Source organism: Pteropus alecto, unplaced genomic scaffold (assembly GCF_000325575.1).
Source record: "Pteropus alecto unplaced genomic scaffold, ASM32557v1 scaffold271, whole genome shotgun sequence".
NCBI classification, from domain to species: Eukaryota; Metazoa; Chordata; class Mammalia; order Chiroptera; family Pteropodidae; genus Pteropus; species Pteropus alecto.
In genome coordinates, this window is record NW_006430730.1 from 590374 (window position 1) to 617019 (window position 26646).

Here is a 26646-nt window from a genome sequence, read left to right on the forward strand (position 1 = left end):
TGGATGGATGGATGGATGGATGGATGGATGGATGGATGGATGGATGGTTGGATGGATGGATGGATGGATGGATGGATGGATGGATGGACAGGCTTTTTATCCATCATTGTCTTTCTGTCTCTTGTTTGTGTCTCTCTCTTGTTCTTTCTTTGCCTCTTTATCACTTGTCTGTGTCTCTCATCTCTCAGCGTCAATCTCCATCTCTGTCTCCACGTCGCCCACTAGAAAGACACCTCCCTGAAGCCCAGGTCCTCCTCCTCATCAAGCGCTGTTAACACCCACACAGGCCCTTGGGAGAGGCACTCGAACTAACGCTAAATGGCTGCAGGTCCTTGTCTCTCCTGATGCCTCTGGGAGGAGCTTCCTGCCATTTTCGCTCTGAATCTCTGAGACTCTGTCTTGGTCCCTGCCTCAGTTTCTTTCTCTGAGTTTCTCTGCTTTTCATTCCGCCATCCCTCATCTTCTATTTGCAGAGGCAGGAGGACAAAATAGTCATGAATCTGGACTCTGAATGAAGACTGCCGAGGCCTGAATCTGACCCTGGGCACTCAGTCAGTGTTCGTAGGATTCATTCATTCATTCATGCATGCACGCATTCATTTGTTCGCTCGTTCATTCCACGGATGCTGTAGGGACGCCACCACTGGCCAGGTGTCATGGATCTGTCCTGTCTCTGGCTGTGTTTGTGGGGGCCTCTCCTTCCTTGGGTCTCTGTCCTTTTTTCTCTCGGAGCAGAATGCTCTGCCTCTCCCTGTCTCTGTATTGCTCTATGTCTGACACTTAGCGCTGACTCCATGGCAGCACTGTGCTGGAACGTACCGAGGACACAGTGGTGACCAAAACCGCCCTGGCCCTGCCCTCACAGCCCTCCTAGTTCAGACCGATCATCAGACAGTAACAAACCCAGAAGCAGACAGAGGGGTCAGGGGCAGATGGCTGGGGCAGCCCGGGGACTTGCGACAGCGCAGAGGGGTACCCCTGTGCACCCAGCAGGCATTCGGTAAGTGTCTGTTGATGAACGAACTCACTGTGGTAAGGAGTGGCGCTGCCATCCTTCCAGCTGCTCGGGGCAACAGGCTTTCGTCCCCCCACCCCCCTTAGGTCCTCTCTTATACTTCAGTTAAAATCTGTCAGCAAATCCTGTTGTCTCTGGCTCCAAAACCTGCTCAGACCCACCCACATCCCCCTCCCACTAACTCGACTCTAGTCCCACCCACCCACGGCTGCCCCCGTCAGACGGGTCCTCGCAATCTCCCTGTTCCCGCCACCTCACAGTCTGTCCCCCTCACAGCCAGAGCGGACGCGTGAGCACCTGAGTCAGATCACGTCCTCTGCTCAGGGTCTTCCCGCGGCTCCATCTTACATAGAGTAAGACCAAAGTCCTCACTGTGGCCGGCAGGGCGCTGCACGACTGGCCCCTTCACCTCCCTGCTCCCGCTTCCTCCCTCTTCCCCTCAGTCACTCTGCTGTAGCCATGCTGGCCTCCTCCGTGCTCCTCAGATACACACACTCAGCTCGCTCCCCGCTCAGGGCCTGTGTACTGCCTGTTCTCTCTACCCAGATGCTCTGCCCAGATGTCTACGCGGCTCCCTCTCTCACCCAGGACTTCCCTCAAATGCCACCTTCTCAGTGAGGCCTCCCTGACCACCATGTCTAAAGTTTTACTCATCAACACCCCACATCATTCTCCTTCTCCATACTTCATATTTTCTCCTCGCTCACATATCATATTTTGCTCATTTATCTTGGCGATTCTGTCTCCCTGCTAGAATGTCAGCCCCGTAGGACAGAGCTGGGCCAGAGAAGCCAAGCTAAGAATTGAACAAGGACAGGGAGACCTCCGAGCTGGGATAGAAAGGGTGTCAGAACTGGGATGGAAACATGGGGAAGATTCTAGGGCCGGTAGGTGGACGGGGACGGGGAGACCTCAGGGCCGAGAGGGAGGACGAGGGAGCCCTCAGCATCGGGAGAGCATCCAGGGCTGAGGGCAGCTTGGAAGAGCCGGGAGAAAGGGCCACCGTGGCCCCTGGGCGGCCCCTCACCTTGACCCTGAAGGGGCAGCGGGTCTGGTCCACCAGCATAATGTTCTCAGGCTTGAGGTCGGCGTGGATGATGGCCAGCTCCTTGAGCCGGGCCAGGGCCCTGAGCACCTGCAGGGTGACCGTGCGGATGTGGCGGGCGGGGAGAGGCGCGAAGTTGTTCTCCTTCTGGAACTCGAAAAGGTTTTGCTCCAGCAGCTCGAAGACCAGGTAGAACTTGAGGGCGTCGTGGAAGAACTCCAGGAAGCGGATGATGTGGGCCTCCTCGGGGTCCAGGCCCCTCATGCAGCGCAGCAGCTTCAGCTCGTTCTTGATGATTCGGTTCCGGTAGGCATCGTTCTTGAGGATCTTGATGGCCACCATCTCACCGGTGCTTCGCCGCCAGCCTTTGGCCACCTCCCCGAAAGTGCCCTTGCCCAGCACCTCGATGATGTCGTAGCAGTCAGTCTCCGACTGGATGGTGGCCATGGTGCCCCTGCCGCCAGACACCACCCTGCCACCGCCCCTGCCCCACAGGCTCTGCCTCCGAAGCCGCCTGGCCCCCCTCCGCCGCAGGCCCCGAGGCCCCCCCAGCAGGGGAAAGAGAACCGCACTCGTGCCTCCCCTTTCGAGGTTCGCCCCAGCCTTCCTGGCACCCCCCAGCCCCCTGGGCCACACCGCACGTCTGCCAGGGGCTGCACCCCTCCCCCGAAGCCCTCCTGGCTTGGGATGAGGGGCCCCAGGCCCCCCCAAATGGGTTCCAGCGTTGCTGAGTGCCTCTGGTTCTGTTGTTGGAGACCTGAACCCCTGGCTGGAATGGGGGGTGGGGTGGCAGGTCAAGCCCCCTCCCCCACCCAGTGGCGGAACCCTGAAGAGGCTGGATAGGTGCAGGGTTGACTGAGAGGGGAGTGTGACGTTGGACGTCAGACAGAGCAATGGGACGTTCCTAAACAGAGGTGAGGCAAGGCGGGCCTTCTGAACTAGGCGGGGGGGGAGAGAGAGAGAGAGAGACAGAGAGACAGACAGACAGGGAGGCGGGTGAGCAGGTAGAAAGAAGCCCTGTGATCCAGTGACCTTGATTTCCTTCTCCTACGAACAGAATGCAGGGGTCCATTAATTGTTTTTGATTCAGGAAACCAACAGTGACATTTATTAGTGAATTTTTTACAATAGAGGAAATACCAAACTTTTATAAAATTAATTTCGCTTTCATGGTTCGTTCATCCGTCCACTGGACAACCGCGTTCCCACAAGTCACATTCCAAGAGCAAATTCCATCCTCTAACTTTCAAATTTCCTTGACTTGGGAGAATAGGATCAGTAGAGTGTTCAGAAAACACCTGCCCCAGCCTGTGGCTGAAGTGGGGAAGGCGTGGCTGGGGCAGAGCCAGGTTGTAAAAGGTCTTGACTGCCAGGCTAAGGAGTTTGGACATTGCTCTCAGGGCGCTGGGCAGCCACAGAATAGCTCTGAGCACGGGAGGGAAGGGTCAGCGTCGAGCGTCAGAGAGCTACTGTGTGAAGAAGGGTGGATTGAAGGGAGCGAGTCGGAGAGGTTGGGAAGTTGGGGGGTGAGACCCTCGAAAGGTTGGGAGGCCAGGCCGTGGGACTGATCGGTTGTGGGGAAGGGAGGGAGCTGTCCAGGACAGGGTCTGGATAAGGGTGGGTGGTCCCCGAGACAGGGACAGGATGGGAGCACTCTGGGGAAGAGGATGCTGAGGTCGGATTAGGAAATGTAATGCTGAACCATTTAAACACGTATTGAGTGCTTTAGAACCCTTATCTGATCCTTGCAACATATGTCTTCACATCTCCATTTGTTGGAATTGAAAATGAAGGCATAAGAAAGTTTTAAAAATGCCTAAGGTCGCCCGGCTGAGCGCCAGACAAGCCTTGACCCGCAACAGTCTGGCCCTAGAGCCAAGCTCTGAACCGCCACCCACGCACCCTCCTAGGGCCCATGAGAGACCAGGGGAGGTATACAGAGGCCACTGGATCCCCTTGTGGACCCGGGAGAGAATTTGGGAATTGTCACACAGAGATGAGGAGTGGAAGCCTCAGGGAGGGTGACAGGCCGGATGAGGGCCTGGGAGGAGCCCAAGGGGCAAGAGGAGAGAGAAGAGGGGGGAGGGGGAGGGAGGAGGGTTCAAGAAGGAGAAAGAGGCCCTGAGAAGTCAGGACGAGGGAGCCCTTTGTGTGACCACAGAGTGGTCACCGAGGACACTGACAGGTCAGCTGTAGTGCGAGGAAAACCCTAAATGCTGGGTGGGTGGGGGGCTGGTCGAGTGTGCACCACGAGGGCCGATAATTCCTGCCATTTTTGGTGGGGACAGAGAAAGCGTGTGACAAGGCAGTGACCTGAGGGGCCAGCTCGGAGGGAGAAAGTGCTGGATGTACCTGAGAGGTCCGTGACAGCTCAGGGAACCGCCCTTCACCTGGGATGGGAGAGCGGAGACGGGAAGAGAGCAGAGTAGTGGATGTGGGGGCGGCAGGGGGAGATTTGGGACTGGACAGCATGTCTCCTTAGTCCAGTCTGGGGCATGGCAGGGAGATATGGGGGAGTCTTGAGGCCCTGGCGGGGGCTTGGGGGCTTAGATTTGGAGTGGGGTTGGGTCCCTGGGAGCTGAGGCCCAGCCCCAGTGGGTTCTGAGCACCCTAGGGCTATTCCTAAGAGGCAGCCAGGTGTCTGGGGTCAGGGTTCTAAAACCATGAGCCTGGAGAGAGAGCAGGAGGGGGCTTCCTGGGGGATGGGGGCGGGTGGACCTGGCGATCACACCGGCCGGGAGGAACAGGGGCCGGCAGGACGCCGGTGTTCTCGCTGGTGCGTTAGTGGCCAGCAGAGGGCAGGTAGATAGCAATCATTCTGGTCCCTTAGGGCCCCTGGAGCTGTCCTGGCCTGAGGGGGCTCCACAGGACAGGTGGAGCCCCCAGCAGAGGGGTCCTGCAGCTGTCCTCCGCTGGGGACTTCCCAGAGTTCTGCTCAGGAGCCCCCATGACTTCTGAAAGACTAGGGCAGGCCCCCTTCCGACAGATCCATCCCAAGGCCTTTCTGGCTCCTCAAATCTCAGGTGGCCTGTCTCCCAGCGCACAGACTTCCCTCAGGCTGGGCTCGAGTCTCCCCTCCTTCCTCCTCAGGGACTCCTTTCCCACCCTCCCCTCTCCCCACTCCCCCATGTAGAGAAGAGACCAAACACAAGGCTACCTCTGGATTATTTATTTACATGGCTTGGCAAGATACAGGCACTCCTGCCAACGAGCCAGGCAGGAGGCCCTCCAGCCCTGGCCTGTCAGTCACCCACTTCCCGGCCCCGGCCCCCTGAGGGTTAGTGTTGGTTATCTCACACACGAAACAAGGGGGCGGGACGGGAAGATAAAAGGGGAGCCTCCCTCCGCCCAGGGCCTTCAGATGACTGCAGCCTGAGCCCCCTCCATCCTGCCGGGGCCTGGAGCCCCCGTCTCCGAAAACCCCACACTGGGCAGCCGGACCCGGAACCCCCCCTCCTCCCGGTCCCTGCTCCCACTCCGGGTCTTGGGGCTTAGGGACACCCTAGGGAAGCGGAACTTGGGCGACTTCTCCCCGCCAGGGGACTTGGAGGCCGCCTCCCCCTCCTGGTCCCGAGTGGCCTTAGAAGAGGTCGCCAGCCCTACACGGGGCAAGTGGACTCGGAGGCGGCCTCGGCGCCCAGAGGCCCCCTCCCCACCGCCCTCCTGGTCCTCCTCGTCCTCCAGGCCAGGGGAGCCTTCCCCAGTGCCGGTCTCACTCTGGCTGAAGCCCACGCGGGGCAGCCTGAGTTTTGGGCTCTTGGCCTTGTCGCCCTCCTCCGCCCACTCCTTGGCCCGCACCAGGCCGAAGCGGGGCAGCCGCACCTTGAGCTTATGTCCAGCGTCCCCGCCGCCCTCTACCACCTGGTACTCAGCGTGGCTACCCACGGCAGGTGGGGAGAGCTCCACATCGGGCAGCGAGAGGTGGAAGGTGCGCTCGGCCCCGGGGGGCTGGTCCCCAGGACCCTCACCCTTGGCCCCGGCTCCGGCCCCCAGTGTGGGCATCTTCAGCCTCAGCCCACTCTCGCCTGTGGCTGCCTCACCTACCTGCGCCTCTCGGCTCAGTCCCACGTCCAGCTCAAGCTGGGGCACTGTCACAGCGGGCATCTTGAAGACGCCCTCACCCACCAATAGCTCACCGCCAGCCACCTGGGCTCCGGGCAGAGACAAGGTCACCTGAGGCACATGGACCTTGTAGCCTGCTGTGCCCTCAGCTGAAGGGACTGCACTCTCGGCCTGCCGCCCCGAGGTGGCAGCCAGGCCGGCCTCCCCAAAGCCGGTGAGCTCCACCTGGGGCAGAGAGATGCCCAGGGGCATCCTCAGCGCCCCCTCCCGGTCCTCAGTGCCCGCCTGCCTGGTCGTAGACACCTGCAGGCCTGACAGCCGTGCTCCACTGACAGCCACACCTCCCTCTGCCCCCACTTCCTCCTGGGCCCCCAGCGTGACCAGCTCCACCTCAGGAATCTTAAGCTGTCCAGCCAGAAACTCTGGCTTTTCCCCTGGGCTAACGCGCCCATCCTGGATTTCTACTTCTTTCCCCCGAGCCAGCCCAAAGGAGGGCATCTTCAGTTTGGGCATCTTCACCCTCCCGTCCCAACCCCAGCCCTTGCCTTCCAATTCCCCGACCCCCGTCACTAGTTCTGCCGCCTCGGTGTCCCGACCTCTAACCCCAAACTTGGGCAGGGTGAACCTGGGCCCCTTGAGCTTGACATCGGCCCCTGCCACCTCCACCTTGCCTGTGGGCAGATGGGCATCTAGGCTGAGCTGCGGGATGGACAGATCGAGGGCGGGCAGCAGGCCTGCCTCCGCTGCCCCTTTGGCTTCAGCCTCTGTCCCCACTCGAGCCTTGGGGAGTGAGATGGCGAATTTGGACACCTTCAGCTTGGTGGCCCGTCCAGCCCCCTCAGCCTCTGCCTTGGCCACCTTTGGCCCTGAGAGTCCAAACTTGGGCAGGGAGAACTTTGAGGAGGGTTTGACTTTCATCTCCATCACCTCTATCTGTCCTTCCTCAACTTCCACTGTGGGCAGCTGTGGAGCGGCGATCTCAACAGAGGGCAACCGGAAGGCCACCTCCCCCACCCCTGCTGCCACCTTGCCCTCTGCTCGCTCCGCCCTGCCCACTTCGGCCGCTGGGACCTGCCCCTCCAGGCTGAGTGCCCTTGGCAGGTCTAGTTCCACTGAAGGCAGTGTGAAAGAGGGGACACCCACACGAGCCTCGCTGTCCACCTCTGGCTGCAGAAAGGGAAGTGCCATCAGCTTCCCTGAGACCTCAGCCCCTGCCTCGCCCGGCTTGCCTCGTGACGGGGACCCTGCCCTCCCTAGCTTGGGCATCTTAAAGCCAAATTCCACCCCCTCTGCCTTCTCCGCCCTGGCAGCTTTTAGCTGCACCTCAGGTGCCTTGAGCAGCTTCACCTCAGGTGCCTTCGGAAGCTGCACATCTGGGACTTTTGGCACCTGTATTTCTGGCAGCTGCATCTCTGACACCTTCGGCAGCTCCACCTGCGGCAGGTGCACCTCGGGCACGGCCATCTCGGGCACCTTCGGGAGCTTCATCTCTGACACCTTCGGCAGCTGCACCTGTGGCAGGTGCACCTCGGGCACGGCCATCTCGGGCACCTTCGGGAGCTTCATCTCTGACACCTTTGGCAGCTGCACTTCCGGAAGGTGCACCTCGGGCACAGCCATCTCGGGCACCTTCGGGAGCTTCATCTCTGACGCTTTCGGCAGCTGCACTTCCGGGAGGTGCACCTCGGGCACGGCCATCTCGGGCACCTTCGGGAGTTTCATTTCCGGTAGCTTCATCTCTGAGACCTTCGGCAGCTGCACCTGTGGCAGGTGCATCTCAGGCACGGCCATCTCGGGCACCTTCGGGAGCTTCATCTCTGGCACCTTCGGCAGCTGCACTTCTGGGAGGTGCACCTCGGGCACGGCCATCTCGGGCACCTTCGGGAGCTTCATCTCTGACACCTTCGGCAGCTGCACCTGCGGCAGGTGCATCTCGGGCACGGCCATCTCGGGCACCTTCGGGACTTTCATCTCAGGCACCTTTGAGACCTTCGTCCCAGGGAGCTTCATCTCGGGCACCTTTGGAAGTTTCATTTCAGGGAGCTTCATCTCGGAGACTTTGGGCAGCTGCACCTCTGGGAGCCGCACCTCGGGCATGGCCATCTCTGGCACCTTTGGGAGTTTTATCTCTGACACTTTTGGGAGCCCCACTTCTCGGAGGTGCATTTCTGGAATGGCTGCCTCGGGCACTTTCGGGAGCTTGACCTCAGGGGCCTTGGGCACCTTGACCTCTAGGGCCTTGGGTACCTTGACCTCAGGCGCCGAGACTCCGATGCCGAAGGAGGGCATCTTGATGGTGGGCAGCTTCAGCTTGCTCTCAGCAGCAGCTTCAGGGGCAGCAGGCCGGGGCTCCAAGAGAGAAAGCCCGAAGGTGGGCATTCGAAGTCTGGGTCCCTTCACCCGGGCCTCGGGGCTGCCCTTAGCCACCTTGGCCTCAGCTACTTCCTTTGCTCGAGCCCCAAAGCGGGGGAAACTGAGACGGGGCATCTTCAGGGCCACCTCAGGTGCCTCTTCTCGAGCCTCCACCTCCGCGCCCGGCAAGGCCAGATCCAACCCCACGGTAGGCGCCGCCACATCCAGGGTGGGCACCGTCACTGCCACGGCCCCTTCCCGGGTCTCTAGGCAGGGCAGTGTGGGCAGAGTGGGTAGTGAGGGCAGGGTGGGCAGCTCCACTTGGGGGACCTGGATCCCTACGGCTGCAGGCTCCACAGCAGGTGCCGCCGGGGTTCCTAGTCCAAAGGTTGGCAGGTGGAGGGCAAAGCCAGTGGCCGCTTCCGCTGCAGGGGCTGGGACCTGGGGGACACCCACCTCGGCACCTGGCAGCCGGGGTCCAACCAGCTCCACCTGGGGGGCCGTAAAACGGGCTCCTGCTGCCACCTCGGCCTCCACTTTGGCCTTCCTGGGGGGAGGGGCGGCAGCGGCCAGCCGGGCTACCTGGGCCTCTTCGGCTACTTCTCGGACTCGCAGCCGAGGCAGCTGGAGGCGCCGGCGGGTGGGGGCGGCTGGGACAGGACCCTTGACAGCCTCGACTTTGAGACCCCGACGCAGACGGGAGAACTTGGGGAAGGAGAATTCGACGTCAACGGGGGCCAGGTCTGCAGGGGCCCCCAGGGCCCCAGGCACCACCATCTTCTTCTTCTTCACAGGGGACAGACTCTGGATGTTCTGGGGAGAGAGGAGAGAGGCGGGAGGCGGTGGGACAGTGGGAGGCCTGGGGTGGGCAAGGGGAGCCCCACCTGGTATTGTACCAGGCTGGGGATGTGATGGATTGAACATCTCGTCCCTGAACATCATCCCCACTTCCTGCCTGTCACTTCACTATTGCTGCCCTTGAAGGCAAAGACATTCATTTAGAACCTTACAGGAGTGTAGAAACTGGGACCCAAGACTCCGAGGTCCTCATCCAGGATTTTCCTCAATACCCTCATTCTAGAGATGGGGAAACTGAGTGACTCGTCCAGGGTCACTCAGCAGTAAGTGAGAGGCAATCGGGCTTGAACCCGGCATTCCGATTCAGAGTCCCCTGGATCAGGACCCCTACAAGCCTGGAGCTGAAGGTGGGGACGCCTCTCCAAAGCGGGTGAAGGCCCTTGTCTGGGGTAGGTGGGTTCTCCTCCCCAGAGAGGAGTTCAGGGGCAGAGAACAGGAGGCAAAGGGTGGGATTAGCGTTGGGTTAGTAACAGACAGGGCAAGGCTGGCCCACAGTGTAAGGGAGTGGGGCTCACGGCGCAGAGACGGGATCGCCGGGGCAGCCCAGCGCTGGGGCTGGGCTAAGCACGCGTACCAGCTTGGCCACCTTGGCCCGCGGGCCCTTGATCTCGTAGCCAGACACGGTTCCGGGCCGCAGTGCCAGGTCTCCGGTGGGCACAGTGCGCTTCAGGCAGAAGGAGACCTTGTAAGGCTCGGCGCATTGCAGCAGGCGTAGTGCGTCCTCGTACTTGAAGTTCTCAAAGAACACGCGGGCGCTCAGCAGCTGGTCCCCTGGTGGAGGTGAGCAGTGTGTGGGCATCTCCCAGCTCCGCCCAGGCCTACCTCCGCCCACTTCCCTGGAGCCCGCACAGCTAGGCCCCGCCCAAAATTTGGGCCGTGTCTATCCCCAAGCTCAGTATTGAGACGCAAAGTTACTCCCTGTTCCGGGTCAGAACACTGAAGAACGAAGCCCCGCCCCATGGCCTTAACTCCACCTCCCCCACTAGCAGATCCACGCCCATTCAGGCCACACCTATAGCCTTTCCCCTCCCCCTCCCCATCCTCACATTCAGACACTGATTTTGCTTCTTTTACTTAGAGAGACCAGAATCAAAAGAAAACTCTCACCCCATCACTCACAGCCCTGCTTCTGTGGCGATTTACTCCACTCTCCACCTGTTCCCAGGGATTGCCATCCTCTGTCCCATTCCTAGCTCAGGTCAATTCCTCCAGCAATTCTCTCCTCTCCCCCAGCTTCATGGATTTGTCCCTCTCGTCTACATTATTCCCATTAGCATACAACATACTATTATTTCTCACATAAGTTGTCTTGACCTCACTCCACCTGGAGCTACTGGCCCATTTATCTCTTCACCTTGATGGCAAAATGCACTGAATTGCCTAGCTGCGTTATTTCTGCTTCTCCAATCACACTTCCGACACCCCATCCGAGAACCCTGAACTGCTCGTCTCAAGGCCCCATGCAGTGACCTCCGTGTAGCTAAGTTCAATGGTCAAGTCTCGGACTTTATCTACTTGGACCCCTCAGCCTTTGACCCAGCCTTTGACCCTTTAATACACTTGCTCGACTTGGCTTCCAGGGTGCCACACCCTCTGAAGCCTCCCTGGAGGTTCCTTCTCAGCCTCCTGAGATGGTTCCTCTCATCTCCCTGACCTCTTAAAGACACACTGATCCAGAGCTCAGGCCTTGGACCTCCTCTCTTCATTTACATCCTCTACTCACCCCTTTGAGAAACTCATCCAGATTCAGAAGTTTAAAGGTCAAAAATATGCCGACAATGTCCAAGTGCATCTCTCTCCCCATCCTAGACTTATATATCAACTGCCCTTCCATGTCTCCACCCTGGTGTCCAAAAGACAACTCTCATTTAAAGATCCAAACTGTACTCCCGGTCTTCCTCCAAACAAGCCCCAGCCCCAGTATTTCTCATTTGTAGGACTACCAACTCCATCCTCCTCGACTCCTCTCTTTTCATCACGCCCCATGTCCAGTCCTGAAAGCTGCTCCTCCTAGATAGATCTAGAACCCAAACCCTTCTCTTCACCTCCAATAACATAGTTTCGGCCCCAAGCATCGCCATCTCTTACCTGAACAATCACAGTAGCCTCTTTGTTGGTCTCCCTGCTCCCCACCTTGCCCCCCTACAGTCTACTGCTAATGCAGTTGTTTAACATCGTCGATTCTCCTCCACTCACAACCCTCCCACATTAAAAGCCAGTCTTCGACATGGCCTATAAAGTCCTCTAAAGACGTCCCCTCCTCTTACCTCTCTGGTTTCATCTCTTACTCTTTTCTTCACTGACTCCGTTCCATCCACACTGGCTTCCCGGCTGTTCTCCAACAAGCCAGGTACATTCCCACCTTGTGGCATTTGCACCGGCTGGTGTCTCTGCCTGGAATGCTCTTCTAGATTGCCACATAGCTCCTTCCCTTACCTCCTGCAGGCCTCTCTTCCCTTCCTGGCTCACCCTATTTAAAAATGCAGCTTCCTTCCTGGCACCCATAGCATTCATTGCCTTTTAATTTACTATATATTTTGTACATTTAGCTTAAATATGTTTCTCCCCACTAGAATGTGTAAGCTCCACAAGTGCAGTGTTATCTATTTTGTTCACTGCAGTGGCCCAAGCATCTAGAATAATATCTGGAAATAGAAAAGACTTAGTAATAGTCGTTGCACGAATGAATCACATCAGCCTCAAGCATGTTACCCAAGACATCCCTTACTTACTAAGCTCCCCTCCCCACTCCCTCCCAGTTATTAGCTCCGCCTCTTTTCTCCCGCCCCAACGACAAAACCAGTAACTAGCACTTACATAGTGCTTACTATGTGCCACTTAGCTATGTGCTAAGTGTTTTCAAATGCTGATTCATTTAATCCACATAATAACCCTGTGAAGTGCCAGAATTACTCTCATTTTAGAGATGAGAAAACCGAGGCCCAGTAAGATCACAAATTAGTAAACTGCAGATCTGGTAGTCCAACTGAGACAATGAATCTCGAGCCCGCTCTGAGCAACCGCAATGCCAACACACGAAACCGCATCCCAAACCCTTAACCCCGCCTCTTGGTCGTCCGCCAGGCTCGGCCTCCGAGGCAGACTCCTACCCGGGTCCCAGTAGAAAGGCCGCCCCATTTCCCGGCCCCGCCCACCTTCCTGCAGGCTGAGGCTCCGAGCTGCCGGAGAGTCCTCGCGCAGCTCGCGGATGTAGATCCCTTCCTTCCCGCCGCCAGCTACGTTGATGCCGCTGACCCCAGTCTGCGCCTCCGTCTCCACGATGATCTCCACCAACTCCGCCCGCCTCAGCTCCTGCGGAGGGCGGCGAGAAGTCGCCACGGAGTGCCAGGGCCAGACCTCGCCCAGAGCCCGCCATCGCGCTTAAAAGTGTCTCTTGAACGGGTCCTTAGGGCACGTGCCCCTGGGCAAGGCACTGGCAGGTCGTGTGGGCCCACCCGCTCCGGCATTTCCTCTTTAAGCAACTGCGAGGGCCTCTCGCTCTGTGGCGTCAACGGTTAAACTGGGTTGCTGGACTCGGGGAGCCCCTAGGACTTAGGTCGCGCGGACGGCGGGGCGGGGCGAGGGGCGGGGTCGTAGGGGAGGGGCCGGGTGGGGAACCCAGAGGGAACCTGAGTTGTGAGAAGGGCGGGGCGGTGCTCTCAATGGGGCGTGACCAGCCCTGGCGGGCGGGGCTCAGGGTGCGGAACTCCGTCAGAGAGCACGCGTGGATAGAGCGCGCCGGCCAGAGAGGAGGGGTCAAAGATATGAGGGCGTGTGGCTGGAGTGTGTCTGTGGCAGTGGGTGGGGACCCATAGTTTCAGGACGGGGATTGAGCTATGGGGAGGAGCTTTAATAACAGCAGAACAGGGATGGAGGTGAGGAAGGGATTCTGAAGAAGGGGCTGGATCCTTAAGTGGTTGGGGATGGAGGGGCACGGGTGGGACTGGCCTCCTTGCAGGCTTGAATGAGTGTGAAACTGTGCCCAGTGTGGGCTTTATGACCCCAAGACCTGCAGAACGCCCAGGGGAGAGGGATTCCAGTGCGGGTGGTAGGGGGGGAGCGTGGATAATGAGTGGTGGACCAGAGGCCCTGGTATTCCTGGTATTTACTGTCATTTACAGCTGCGCACTATGGAATTCACATCTGGGCTTCCACAGTGAGAGTCTAGGAACACAATCTGCTCTGTGCCTCTGGGAGAGAACTTTGCCCTCTCTGTGACTGTTCCTCTACTGTAAAGTTGGGTATCATGGGTATGCTGGGAGGAGCGTCTGTGAGCTGAGACCTGAAGCAACAGGCATTTGAGGGGATGCTTCACTGGGCAGGGCATCTAGGCTGGCACAGACTGGAAGTGAAGCCAGGACTTGGAGAGAGGAAAGCAGGTCTGGGCCAGATGCCCATAGTAGTGGCCTGGGCACTAGAGGGCTGGGCAGAGCGGGGTAAGAAGAGTTGTGGGGGCAGCAGGGAGCAGCATGACCATCATCACCATCCTTAACCATCATCACTATCCTTAGTCCCTGGGCTAAGTATTATATGCGGGGCATCTCAGTTTATCTTCCCCATAGCTTGGGCCGTTACAGAGGGGAACACAAAGTTCCAGAGATGAGAAGTGATTTATGGAACGGCACACAGCAACTTAAGCTGCTAAGCCTCAACCTCAGGTCTTTAGCTTATTATTATTATTATTATTATTATTATTATTATTATTATTATTTAAAGCCTACAGCACCCAGTATTTCTAGGTGGTCTCCCATCCAAGTACTAACCAGGCCTGACCCTGCTTAGCTTCCGAATCAGATGGGATCAGGCGCGTTCAGGGTGGCATGGCTGTAGACGGTTAGCCCATTATTAATAGAACTCCATTCTGCTCCAATGAATTAGCTGCTTTGCATCTTATAGTCTGTGCCAGACACTGTGCTGAGCACTTGATATATGTTAAAGTTTTTTCCTCACAGTGACCCATAAAATAGGCCCTGTTGCTATTTCCATTTCATAGATGGGGAGACTGAGGCACAGAGAAGCCAGGAAGTGTCTCCTTGCTACCCTACTTTGTGCCCCCTACTCGGGCTCCACGAGTCCCCCTTGGAGGATGTGTGGGCGCTCACCTCAGCACTCCGGCTCCTGACCTCCATGGCGCTGCTGGGAGGCACCTGGGCCCCGGGCTCCTGCTTCCTCTCTCCCTTCTGCTGCAGGACCAGCTTCAGTTCCTCATGGAGCAGCTGCCTCTGAGCCTGTGAGGGACAGAGATGGAGGCGTGAGGCCAGAGAATACAGGGGAAGAGGCCAGGCTCTGAGGGAGAGGTCATGGTAGTATCAGAAGGGGAGAAGAGCCCCCACCCCAGCTGTCCTCTCACCGCTGCCTGGGCACAGGCACCCCCTCCTAACAGGAGCCCAGCCTGGGGTGCCACACAGTCGTCTGTGGGGCTCACGCCCTTCCTCTGGGGTCTTGCTGCCTGCCAAAGAGAGACAAAGGCATGAGGCTCCAGGCAGGCCAGGGAGGGAAGGGAGGGGCATGTGGCACCAGCCAGTGCTCACCTCAAGGTCACCTCCAGCTCCTTGGGCCTCTTGGGTCCGGGGCTCTAAGAAGAATAACGTGAGCATTACTATCAGCTAGTCCCGCTGATTGTTTCTTGAGTACCTGGCCCTTGCCCTACTGTCAATACCCTATCCCCACAGTGCAAATGGGGAAACTGAGGCTCAGAAGACATTTATCAAAGGTGACACAGCTGGACGACAAGCAGTAAAGCCAAAAGTGACTCCTAAGCCTGTCTAACAGCAGAGCTCCTGCACCAACCACCACAGCTGACCTAGGGGGGTCACATTCATTATAAGGCAATCTTAACCATCTTATGCACTCCCCATGGGCAAGTCACCTCACCTCCCTGTCCCTCCGTTTCCTCAGCTATAAAATGGGGAGAATGAGAACACCTCCCTCACATGACCGTTCGGAGGGGCAAATGAGTTTGTAGATATAAAGTGCCAGGGGCACATGGAAGTCACTTCATAGGTACTTGCTGTTATTACTAAGTCCTTTTTGTGGTCCTGATGTTATGTCGAAGGTCCCACAAGGGTCATTGCACGTGGACTTCAGGACACCCTCGTGAGGCCAATACAATTATTGAGCCCATTACAAAGAAAACACCTGAGGTTAGGAGGAGGGAAGTCACTTGCTCAGGTGACAAATGGCTAAGCCAGGACTTGAACTTGTCTGAAAGCTCCAGCTCTAATGATATCTAACGGGTACTGAGTGGTTGGTCACTCTTTGCCAGTCCTGTGCTAAGACCTTCATTTTCCACCTCTCTGCGAAAAACTCTAGCCCCTCAGAGAGGCCGAGAACCTTGCTCTAGGTCACACAGCACAGCAAGAAGCAGGCAGAGCTGGGATTTGCATGCAGCCTCCCCAACAACCCTTCTGGAGGAAAGGGGATAGACATTGTCCCCCCATCCCTCCCCTGCCCCGCTCCCTGACTCTGGCCTTGTCCTCCCAGCCCCCGCCTGGCATGCCATCCCGCCAACCCCCACTCCCAAGGGAAAGGTCAGGCCTCACGCGGCACATTCCCTCAGACAATGGCCTGTCTGCTGTGCCTGGTTGCATTCCGCCCCTGCCCACCCACCCCCAGCCGTACAATGGCCCTTCATAGCCCACCACTGGCCAAGAGGGAGAACACAGGGACCCCCTCAATGCTCTGGCTGTACCCACTCTGCTAGTTCTGGCCCAGCCCCCTGAGGTATCAGAGGGCTCCTCTCTGGCTCTGCCAGGGGTCCTGGTCCGTGTCCTTCCCAGCCTTCCCTCTGAGACCCCAGCTCCACCAGGTAGGGCTGGCTCCTACATCTGGGACGTTTTCTCTGAACTAGGTCTTGTGCTGGCACCCATAAGCCTTGGAATCACCCTGGATTTGGTGGCCGTTTTAGGAATGGAAACTGAGGTTCAGAGAGGGAAAGCGACCTGTCTGGGGTCACAGCTAGGACCCTCGTGTGCCCTTGACCCCAACTCTCCACCGTAACTTGCATTGGTGGCTCTGAGCACCAAAGGTGGCTCAAGAAGCAAATTAACTGGGGCAGGAGCAGGGCTGGCCAGGTGATGGGGCCGGGGTTGAGGGTGCCAAAGAAGAGTACTTTAGATGGCCCCCATGGGTGCCAAGTCTGGGCCAGGCGGGCACTTTACAGGTGTGGCCTCATGGTACTCCATTTCACTGGTGAGTAAATGAGGGTCAAGAGACAAGATATCACAGTGACGGAGTTGGGACTTGAACCCAGGTCTGAGAAGCTGACCTCTGAGTCCCTGACATAACATAACATCCTGAGCTGGGGGTGGGAGAAGCCTGGTCCTTGTAGGAAGTGGTGGAGATGGAGGGGAGGATCTGGCCCAAGCTCCCTGCTCCAGGCCAGGACAGGGAGGGTCACACCCACAGGCTGGCACGGGAAACTCGGCAGAGGTAGGGACAAGAGAGAGTGCCCTCCTTCCTTATCCCTGCCCGGGACAGCCGCCAGCCCAGGTTATATTTAGCTCAACTGTGCCCTTCCTGAGCCACGCACGTACCCAGCCTCTGGGGTGGGGCGGGGGCAGCTTCGGAAGGAAGCCCACCCCACCCTGGGCGCTCTCTGTTCCCAGCTCTGCCCATCCCACTAGGCAGGGGAAGGAGAGGTAGGGGGGTTCCCGGCGGGGAGGGGGGGCTGACTCGTGTTAGAGGAAGATCTAATGGGTTTCTGGTGAGTCAAGGCAAGGCAGGACCCTCCAGATGCCGACAGCCCATTTTTTGAGTGCTACCCCGGTATTCCTGAGCTCCCAGAATTCTCAGAGTCCCCATTTCTTGAGCACTTGCTATATGCAAAGATCCTTCCTCACCTTAGCTCATTAAATCCTTGAAATACCTCCCTGGGGAAGGCACAGCCTAGATCCCCATTTAAGAGGCCACTTAGGCCTTTCAGAACGGCTGGAGTGGGGGTCCCTGGGCCCTTCGGCTGAGCTGGGCCAGCCCGCTGAGGAACCCCCCAGCTCTGCCCCGTGCACCCTCTTCCTTCCGTGGCTGGCACAGTCTCATTTAGGAATCTTCCCCACTCAGAGCCGCAGCTTCACCAGCGATCTGATGCCCTGAGCAATGGGGGTGAGGGCTCGATCAGACCCACCCAGGCCCCTAGACATGATCTGAGGCCATCTAGTGAGGCAGAGGGGGAGGCGTGCCGGCAGTGGCCTCCAACTGCCTCCGTTAGTCCCTACTCCATCAGGTGCTTAGAATAACAGTCTCAGCCTATAGTAAGTGCTCAAGTAATGTAACCTAGTCGTTGACAGCAAGTGGGAGTGTGGACTGTGCATCTCAAAGTGTCTCCTATCCAGCCTTTGCTCACCGGTGGCCACACACTCTTCCCTACCAAAGGGGAACTTTGGATGAGGGATGGAATCCAGTTCTGGCATGGCCTCCCACCAACGGGATCAGCACTGCCTCCCCAACACCCTATTCCAGGGACCGCAACACTTGTCCTACCCCAGGCATCCTGCCCCAGCTCTTTACACGTAGCAACTGATCTACCCTCCCTTCAGCCCTGTGAGGTGGCCTCCAGCAGCCCACTTTAGAGATGCAGAGAGATGGAGAACACAGAGGCACCGAAGGGCAAAATATCTTGCCCGAGGCCACACAGCCAGAAAGAAAGGAATGTTGGGATCGGAAGCCGGGATCTGGCTCCAAAGTCTATGCCTTCAACTTCTATAGCAAGCTGCCTCCTGAGCCCCAGGCAGCCTTCCAGCACCTCCTAAGAACCTGCATCTCATTCCTACAGCTTCACAGCCTGGCCAGGGAGGGACTGGCTGGCTGATCTCTTACCACCGGGCCTCCAGACACCTTCGAGAGCTCCTGGTCCTTCTGGTCAGCTCCAGCCCTAGCCTGGGGGGAAAATGAATGGGGGGAAAAGGAACAGGGAGGGGGAGGAGGGGAGACCCCAGCCATTGGCTGCAGAGGCATGACATCACCAGGGGGTGGGTGGTGGGGAAACAAACATCCCCTCTCCCAGCTACATCCACCACGCAAGGGGGTGGGGAGCCACAAGATAGTGCCACTCCCTTGCCCGAGCTGAGACTGCCACCAAGAGCCCCATTCCTGGGATTCGCATGTTGCTACAGCCCCTTGGAGACTGAGCACCCCACTAAAACTGGTTCCTGACTCCTCGACCAGGCATGGCCCTGCTGGTTCCTGGGGCCCCTAAAATGACCTCCTTCCACTCCTTCTCCCAGTCAGTTGGGTTCAAATCCCAGCTCGGTCACTTCCTGGCTGTGTGACCTTCGGCAAGTCACAGCATCTCTCTGGGCCTCAGTTTCTTCATTGCTAAAACAGAGGTAGTAAAAGTGCCCACCTCATGGGGTTGTTGTGAAGATTTACAGTTTTTAATCGTACAGCCAACTCGAGTTCTGCTGGACCCCAAAGATGCTGCAACACTCTTCTGTCCCCTTCACATAAGAAAGAGGCTCCGAGAGGGTAAGTGACACTCACAATCACCCACAGCAGGTAACCAGTAAGAATGAGATTTGAACCCAGACATCCCCGACTCCCAAACCAAGGCCATCAGGCCTCACCCTGACACCCTGGCCCCCAACCCCCAGCCTGCCCTGACTCACCGGGCCCCGGGGGGCGGCACAGAGAGCACAAGTACCCCCACATGCCCCTCGCACCCACCCGGCCGCCGCCTCGGATGTTCGCAGCTCTCTGAGCACAGGCCTGGGGCCGGGGCTACAGCGAGGCCAGGGATTACCCCCAAAACGCGTGTCAGCAGCTTCTGCCCCATTGTGCAGCTAGGCGAGGCCACCCGGCCCTCTCCTCAGTCGGCACTCTTGCCCCTCACACCAGCTCAGTGGCCCCTCTGCGGACCTGTCCCCTCCCCGCACTGCATGTTTGGGGCCTAGTCCCGAGGGCATAGGGACCAGGAACGGGTTGGCAGGATCCCAGAATGCTCGGGGCCTCCCCCCTTTTCTCCGAAATGCCCCCTGCCCACTCTCAGCCGCTGGGGAAAGAAGGAATGTGCTGAGCTCTGGGAAAAGCCTTCTAGGCCTGGCAGCCAACAAGTGTTGGGGTGTGGCCGGAGCCCAGCCAGACCCCTCCTCCCAGGAGGGCTGGAAGGGACACTGGTCAGGGCTGCCGATGGGCCTGAGGAGACCTGCACCCCAGTCCCTCTCCCTCTCTCTCATATTCATTGATTCATTGAAACATCCATCTGTTCATTTATTCATTGAACAAACGTTCACAAGCCCTTGGTGGCAGGCCCTTTGCTGGCAGGGACACTGACGGACCTAAATTCACCTTGGAGACAGGCTCAGGAAAAGATTCTTGGAGGAGGTGACATCTGAAGTCAAACTAGAGGGTTGAGAGGAGGGACTCAGCTGAAAAGGCAGGGAAGGTCCTTCGGTGGGGGGACAAACACGAGCGAAGCACCAGGGGGAAGAAAGTCCTTTATTCAGTATCAGCGGTCAGTGGATACTCGGTCTTGTGCCCAGCCCCATGCTGAATAGTGCCAGGGACACAGTATGACCAAGATAGCCAGCACCTGCTTTCACAGAGTTCACGGTACAACAGGGAGACAGACCCAGAATGGCCAGGGTCGTGATGGGGACTCATAGGCAGAGAGGTCAGTCAGGGCCTTGACGGGGGAGCCTAGGAAAGGTGCCTGCTCCAGCCGAGGAACGGAGCTCGCAGAAGGCTTCCTGGAGGAGGGGACGTGTGAGCTGGCATCTGAAGGACCCACGGGAGTTCACACAAAGCTGCAGGTAGTGGGTAAATGAGAATGGGTTTCAGGTAACGGTCTGTGTGCAAATGGCCCCTTTGAGAAACTGGTGAATACAAGAGTGTGAGGGGAAGTTGAGGAGAGGTCCATGGTCAGCAGGACCTAGAGGAAGGGCTGAGAGCTTGTCCTGAGACCCCTGGGTATCTACAGGAGGGACGAGGTCAAAGCTGAGTTTTAAGTAGTTCAGGGTGGAAAGAGTCGGACTATAGGCCAGGCTGGAGTCAGAAAGAAAATTCCCTCTGACTGCTCAGGGTCGGACAGACAAGGGCGGCAGGTGCCTCTCTGCATCTCAGAGGGCAGACATGCTGGCTGGTTCCCATCTCAGGGGCAAGCATTCAGTCCTTTGCCCTTAAGTAAGATGTCAGTTGTCTGTTTTGTGTAGCTGCCTTTAAAGTGCAGTGAGTGTTTGTCATGAATAGTGTGTGTCTCTGTGTCTCTCTGTGTGTGTCTCTTTACATCTCAGTTTTCACTCCTCGTCTCTGCCCCTCTCCATGTTTCTCTGTGTCTATTTCTCTTTCTCTGTCTCTCTGTCTCTTGCTTTCCCTCACCCCAGGGGGAGTGGCCATAGGAAGTTGAGTTTCGGGGTTGGCACTGGTGTCCTGGCTCTGGCCAAGGCCACCTCAATAAACACAGGACATCCTGCTAGGGAAGGAGGTGGAAGCTTCTGCTTGGGGACCACCCTCTCCCCACCCAGTTTGAGTCAAACAGGAGCCAGGTCCCACCCAGTGCAGCCAAAGAAAACTGATATCTCCCTCCCCGCCAGCCTTAATGCCTGCTCCTGCCCCCCGCCCTCTCCACTGAGCTCCAGTCCCAGGGCCTGACTGGATGCCTTCCCCCGGGTGTACCCCCAGCCCCTTGCACCTACCATATACCTCAGTGTTAACCACACCCCTGCTTCTCCTCCTGGTTACCATCCCAGTGTGGTCCCACTGTCCCCTGGTCCCCAAGCTAGAGCCCTCGGTCTCTAGGCCCCTAGGCCCCTCCTCCATCACAGCCCATCATTCCCACAGCCTGTCTTCTCTAACATCTCCTCCCTCCCCTCTTCTCCCTTCCTCATAGCTGCCCTGTCCCTTCCCAGCCTCCACTCTGGGCTCCTGGGCTCACCTTCCCGCCACCATGTCCACACGGCAGCCAGAGAGATCCCTTTACTTCTAGATCCCTTTATGCTAGTGCCTTCGGAGTGAAGTCCCTGACCAGCGCCTTGCGTACCCTGGCCCCTGCCCACCCTGCACCCCAGCCCCATCACTGACCTTACCTCTTTCGCCCTCATTCCAGTCAAACCCAGAAGCTTACAGATCCCTGAAAAGGTTATTAGGGTCCCTCAGCACCTAGCCTTCGCACATGCCGTTCCCTTTTCCTAGAACACTCTTCCCTCAGACAACAGCCCTTTGAGGTGGGTATTGTTACTGTTCCAGCTTAGAGATAAAGACCCTGAGGCCCAGAGACGTTAAGTACTTTGCCTAGGGTCACACGGCCACAGAATGGCAAAGCTGAGGTTCAAACACAGGTGGTCTGCTTTTCAACACAACCTCTGCTCTACGGCTTATTGTGTCAATAATCGTTGACGAAGCATCGTTAGATTTCCACGCCGGGCCTGCATACCTTAGGTGCTCAGTAAATGTTCGTCGGATGGATGAATCGGACAGGGCTGGAAAGTGAGCCTTGGAAGGTGCGGGCTTCAGATCCCAGAGGACTGGGGTAAATTCGGAGGGCTCGGAGCAGGGGAAAGACGTGATCAGATTTGCCTTTTACGTAGGGCCGGGCACACAGTAGGTACTCGTAAATCTTCACTGAATGAGGAAAGGGAAGAAGGAAGGAAGGGAGGAAGGAAAAGGAGACCAAGAACAGGAAAGAAGTATGTGTGTGATGGGGGGTCCCTGTGAACACCTATGGAGGGGAACTAGCCTGGGGAGTGTCGTGGTGGGAACACACAGAGGCTCTGTGAAAGGCAGCAGCAGCGCCAGAGCGGCAGCTCCACGAGGAATGGTGTGGGCCCTGGAATCTGCTGGCTGAGGTAGCGTGGCCTCCTGGGGTTGAGCCTGAAGGCGGAGGGACGCACCAAAGCCAGGGAGCCTGCACAATCATCTGGGGGTCAGACATGGGGACAGGGGGGCAGGTCCTCAGGCATGAGCTGTTCATAAACCTGAGGGTGCCGGGGGTATGGGACCAGGGCCGATCTAGCCCATATGGTGCTTTTGTACAAAAGGCATGCCCCTTTCCCAAGGCGCTCGACCTCCATCTGCTGTGACACTGTCGTAATGAATATGCAAGTGAGCAGTGTCTGAGACATGCATGGCAGCCCTTTACATATGGAGGCTATGTGCAGTGCACAACCTGTACAACCGTACGCAGAGGCTCTGGGGAGAGGGTGGCATCACTGGCCAAGCAGGCACAGGGACAGATGGGAGCATCGTTGACAGATGGGTTGGCTGTCTGCATCAGTAGGTATCAGAGATTATCCCCCAGCTTGGCACCCACAGACATCAGGAACAGGCCCCAGGGTGTTGTAAACAGAGGGCACTGCTGACCCCACACTGGGGGACTCTGAACAACTGGACAGATCGCCAGGGAATCTAAGGCAGTGGCATCGGAGACCCCCCCCGACTGGGCACCAGGGGGCATTGCCGAGCTCCGTCTAAACTCCCAAGGTCTGGGTCAAAACTGAGTCTGAGTCTCATTACCTAGGGGTTGGAGTCAGGCCCTCAAAGATCTTCGGCCTGGGCAGCAGCTCCCTTCGGGCCATTTTCACTCCCCTCCCGGGGATGCCTCATCCACTTCCAGAAATGGGCACGACTTCCTCTGCTCCTCCAGGAAGCTCCACTCCGCCCGCCCCTTCCAGGCCCGAAGGGCCGGCCCGTAGCTGCCCGCCTCCCCCAGTTCCACCTAGCTTGAGCCTCCCTGAAGCTTCCGGCCAGAGGGGAGGTGCTGGGGCGCAACGACCCTGGTGTCCCCTCGCCGGCGTCTCCCCCATTCGAGGCACAGCCGGCCCCTCAGGTCACCGCCCCGCCCCCTGCTCCTCTGCTCCGCCCCCTGCCCCCGCACCCCGGGCGCTGCCCTGCCCCCACGGCCGCCAGGAAGGACGCCGCCACGGTCCCGTGCCAGGCCTCTGAGTGTGCGGCCCCGCCCAGCCCGGCCAGGAATGCGGCTGGACCACGGGGGCGGCGCAGACACCCGGTGCTCAGGCCAGCCCTGTCACACAGGCAGCGAGGCAGGTGGCCTCAGCTCTTGGAGCCTGGGTTTCTTCTGGAAGGAAAGCAGGACCGCCTTTCAGTCAAGCCACCAAACCCGGTGGCTTTATTTTCGAGTGAGCCTCTAAGCTGCCCTGTTACCTGTCCAAACTGAGATTTGAGACCTAGAGTAGATTTTTTAAAAGCTTGCTGGAGTCCCACTTTTTGTCACCGTTTTCCTGGAGAGCTGCCTCGCAGTGCTTCTCGGAGAGGTTCCATCCAGCTTTGAGTTTTTACTTCTGGCTCATTCTCAAAGCTCCCTTTTGCCCTCACCCCCAGGCCCCCAAACACACAGGTAGACCACAGGCAAGGACTAGATTTCCTTATTAAAAGTGGCCCGAGGCTCCTCCACCTCCCCCACCACGGTGTATGGGCAGGCGCACCAGGGAAATCTGGTTGAGTCTGTTCCAGGGAGTTTTCTAGAGGGCCAATTACCAGACCTAATTGGTCTGCTTCTCAGACCAATAAAACAGTAAAGCTCACGGTTTGAAACCCACCTCCTCAAGTGATGACTTCCTGAAGCCTCGGTTTTCTCAACTGTAAAATGGGGATAATAAAAATGCCCATCTTGTTATGAGGATTAAATGAGTTGGCACAAGTGCTTAGAGCCATGCCAGGTACACAGTCCATGGTCAATAAATGTTAGAGGTTACTCTCTCACCCTCGCCTTAGCCCAGAGACAAAGAAGCACAAAGACTTGAGATTTCCCAGGACTGGTTTTTAATTTCAAAAAACTGGTTGAGGTCTCTTCCCACATCAGAGCGTATCGCAGGCTAAGACCACTGGGGAGTCAGTCCAACATCAGGCCTGGTCCAATCACATTCCAGCCACCAGGCCCTATCATTCCATCACGAGGGCTGATCTCAGACTCCCCGCATCAGCCTGAGACAAGGGGACAGAGGTGAAGCTGTCTGCGACTGATTCTGTCTTTCCGAAGCCCCCTCTCTGTTCTGCAGGAGCCAGCTGTGTCTTTCCAAGGAGAGTTGGTTAAACCGCCAGCCTCCGTTTGGTCGCCAGACAACCATCCCAGCCCTGGAGTCAGCGCCCCGGCCCCGATGGCCGCTCCAGTGCCTGTGTGCCCACCAGCACGTCCATGAGGTAGTCCAGCTCAGCCTCGTCCAGCTCTGGAGCTTCTTCCTCGCCTGGCCCATCCTCGGGGCCAGGTTTGAGGCCCTCAGAGGCTGGCGCCCAAAGTTCACTGTCGTACATGGAAGTGTCGATGTCCTCAAACAGGCCCTCAAGCCCATCGTCCAGCAGACAGCTAGTGGCTGGGCCCAGCAAGTCCAAGGCACCCAGGCCAGGTGGGGTGCCCCCTATGGGGCGGCCCGGTGGCCCTTCATCTGCCAGGGGCTGGGGAGCCTGGCTCAAGCCCTCGATATGACTGAGGTCCTCCAGGAGGCTGGCCATGGAGGCAGAGAGGGCGGCGTCCGAGCTGGCCAGCAGGTTGTCAGCCACGCCTGAGGCAGCAGGCATGCTGGGCACAGGAGGCAGGGCGGCTGTGGGCGCCATGGACGCTTGGATGCGCCGCAGTGTGTTCACTACCAGCACCAGGTGCCGCAGGTCGGGCTCACTCTGCCGCAGGCTGTGGTGGAGCTTGAGCACCGAAAGGTCAAAGAGGGAACTGGAGGCCGCGGCTGGGGGTGCCTGTGCCACTGCTGGAAGACTGGGATCCAGCCACCAGGTGTCCACTGCCAGGGTTTCCTTCTCCTCCTCCTCCCTCTTGCGCTTCAGGCCCTTGCTCAGCATTGTCTATGGGGAGGGAGAAGTCATTGAGTTATGAAAAGCCCATGTTGAGTTCAAACCTCGGCTCTGATGACTTGCTGTCTGTGTGGTCTTGGGCAAGTCATTTAACCCCTCTGAGCCTTGGCTGTCTTAGGGAACCTTTATACAAACGATAATAGTATCTGCTTCCTAGAGTTGTTTTAAGGAATACGTGAGATAATATACAAAAAACATTACGACAGTGCCTGGCACATAGCAATTACTCATTAATAAGTTTCATTATTAATAACTATTAAAATTTATTTCTTCAATTGTCAACCTTTTTTAACCAACAAAAGCGGCTGTTTCACATAGTTTAATATTTATTCAGTATCTACTATGTATCAGACGATAAACTAACAAATACAGGAAATGTGTGGCTGGTGCTAGGAAGATACTAAAAGGTCATGAGGAGCGGTCAGGGAAGGCTCCTCAGAGGAGGTAACATTTGAGCTAAGCCCACAAGCATGAGAAGGAGTCAGCCGTGGAAGAACCAAGGGGAAAGCAATCCGGGAAGAGAGAACAACAGCAAAGACAAAGAAAGACTCGGAGGCAGTATGAGCTTGTCAATTATACCTTAAAAAAAAAAAGACCAGTGTGGTCAGGGCACAGAGTGACACGGCAGGATGGGGGCGTGGAGTGGGCAGAAGCAAGGAGTTTGGATTTTATTGTGAGTGCGGTGGGAAGTCGTTGAGGGGTTTGAGGCAGAGAGAATGGTGTTGTGGATTGGTTAGGTTTCCAGAAGCTCCACCTTGGCTACTTCGAGGAAGATGGGGGGAGGTGCGGAGAGAAGGGGTTAGAGATCCATTCGGAGTCTACACCGCACACTTCGGGGCGGGTGATGATGGTCGCTTGGAGTAGAAGGCGGTAGCGAACATGTAAGGAAGTTGGTCGATTCCGGATTTATTTGTGAGGCAGAGTGGACACGGCTTGCCGGGAAATCCCGATGGGCACGAGAGTCACTGAGAAGTTTGAGGACCCACACTTTCCCCGGGGCGGGGGGTTCCCTAAAGTTCTGAATCCCTGGCCCAAGCTGCTTTGTTGGGCCAGGTAGCCTGCAGGGTCCAGTCTCCAGGCCCTTGTGCAGCAGGACCTTAAGAGTAACCCCTCACACAACTCAGAACTGGGTCTTCGCCTCTTTCGCGGTAGACCCGGGAGCTCCGGAACCGCAGGAATTCAGCCCCCGACCCCGACTCCGCCCCCTGGGCTCCGCGCCCCCTAGCGGCGCCAGGCGGGCCTTCCCCCGGGAATACCAGCCCCTTAGACCCCAAGACTCTTTACGTAGCCCCGCGTCCCGGCCGTCGTTCCTTGTCTACCACCCGGGGCTGTTTTGCCCTCTCGGCCTCCGCTCGCTACCGGAAGGCAGTGGAGGCGGCTCCTCCCGAAGCGGCGGCGGCGGGGGCGGGTGAGTCACGCAGCCGGAGCCAGAGAGCCGGCGCCTCCGCCCCCTTCCCGGGCTGCGGCGTGATTCACCCAGCTCAGCTGAGGCTGGCGACACTTAAAGGCCCGCGCGTCTCGATCTTGGGCTGCCCCGGCACGTACCAACCGGACCTGGGGATCGAAC

At 57.8% G+C, this 26646-nt stretch overlaps 3 protein-coding genes, 1 long non-coding RNA gene and 1 pseudogene across 4 annotated transcripts in view; all 5 read right to left on the reverse strand.

Annotated features, from left to right (window-relative positions):
• HIPK4 (homeodomain interacting protein kinase 4) overlaps positions 1-2828 on the reverse strand; it is an 8787-nt gene extending 5959 nt beyond the window's left edge. Inside the window, exon 1 of the mRNA XM_006905411.2 lies at positions 2043-2828. Coding sequence (XP_006905473.1) covers positions 2043-2507 — 465 coding nt within the window. The 5' untranslated portion in view covers positions 2508-2828. The remainder of the gene's footprint in view (positions 1-2042) is intronic.
• A 2394-nt stretch (positions 2829-5222) lies between these two features.
• PRX (periaxin) lies at positions 5223-14929 on the reverse strand. Its single transcript, XM_025050864.1, has 6 exons — positions 14864-14929; positions 14683-14781; positions 14392-14560; positions 12488-12712; positions 9907-10103; positions 5223-9287 (listed from the first exon to the last, which is right to left on the reverse strand). Exons 1-6 carry the CDS (start codon positions 14927-14929, stop codon positions 5418-5420), a joined length of 4626 nt encoding a protein of 1541 aa, XP_024906632.1. The 3' UTR covers positions 5223-5417.
• Positions 14047-14164, reverse strand: LOC112484398 (annotated as a pseudogene).
• Positions 14930-19745: 4816 nt separating the features above from the next.
• On the reverse strand, positions 19746-23149 carry LOC107196153. Its single transcript, XR_001517517.2, has 3 exons — positions 22776-23149; positions 21697-21806; positions 19746-20071 (listed from the first exon to the last, which is right to left on the reverse strand). It is a non-coding gene; the product is annotated as an uncharacterized LOC107196153 (long non-coding RNA).
• An 869-nt stretch (positions 23150-24018) lies between these two features.
• SERTAD1 (SERTA domain containing 1) lies at positions 24019-25069 on the reverse strand. The gene has a single exon (XM_006905413.2). It carries the CDS (start codon positions 25065-25067, stop codon positions 24360-24362), a length of 708 nt encoding a protein of 235 aa, XP_006905475.1. The 5' UTR covers positions 25068-25069; the 3' UTR covers positions 24019-24359.
• Between the last annotated feature and the right edge of the window lie 1577 nt (positions 25070-26646).

Excerpts from the sequence above, each read along its gene's own strand:
- SERTAD1 (XM_006905413.2), bottom strand. The coding sequence starts at position 25,067 with ATGCTGAGCAAGGGCCTGAAGCGCAAGAGGGAGGAGGAGGAGAAGGAA.
- PRX (XM_025050864.1), bottom strand. The coding sequence starts at position 14,929 with ATGCTCACGTTATTCTTCTTAGAGCCCCGGACCCAAGAGGCCCAAGGA. Across the intron at positions 14,782-14,863 it reads GAGCTGGAGGTGACCTTGAG|GCAGCAAGACCCCAGAGGAA; the intron begins GTGAGCACTGGC and ends TCTCTTTGGCAG. Across the intron at positions 12,713-14,391 it reads GGGGGACTCGTGGAGCCCGA|CGCGATGGCGGGCTCTGGGC; the intron begins GTAGGGGGCACA and ends GACACTTTTAAG.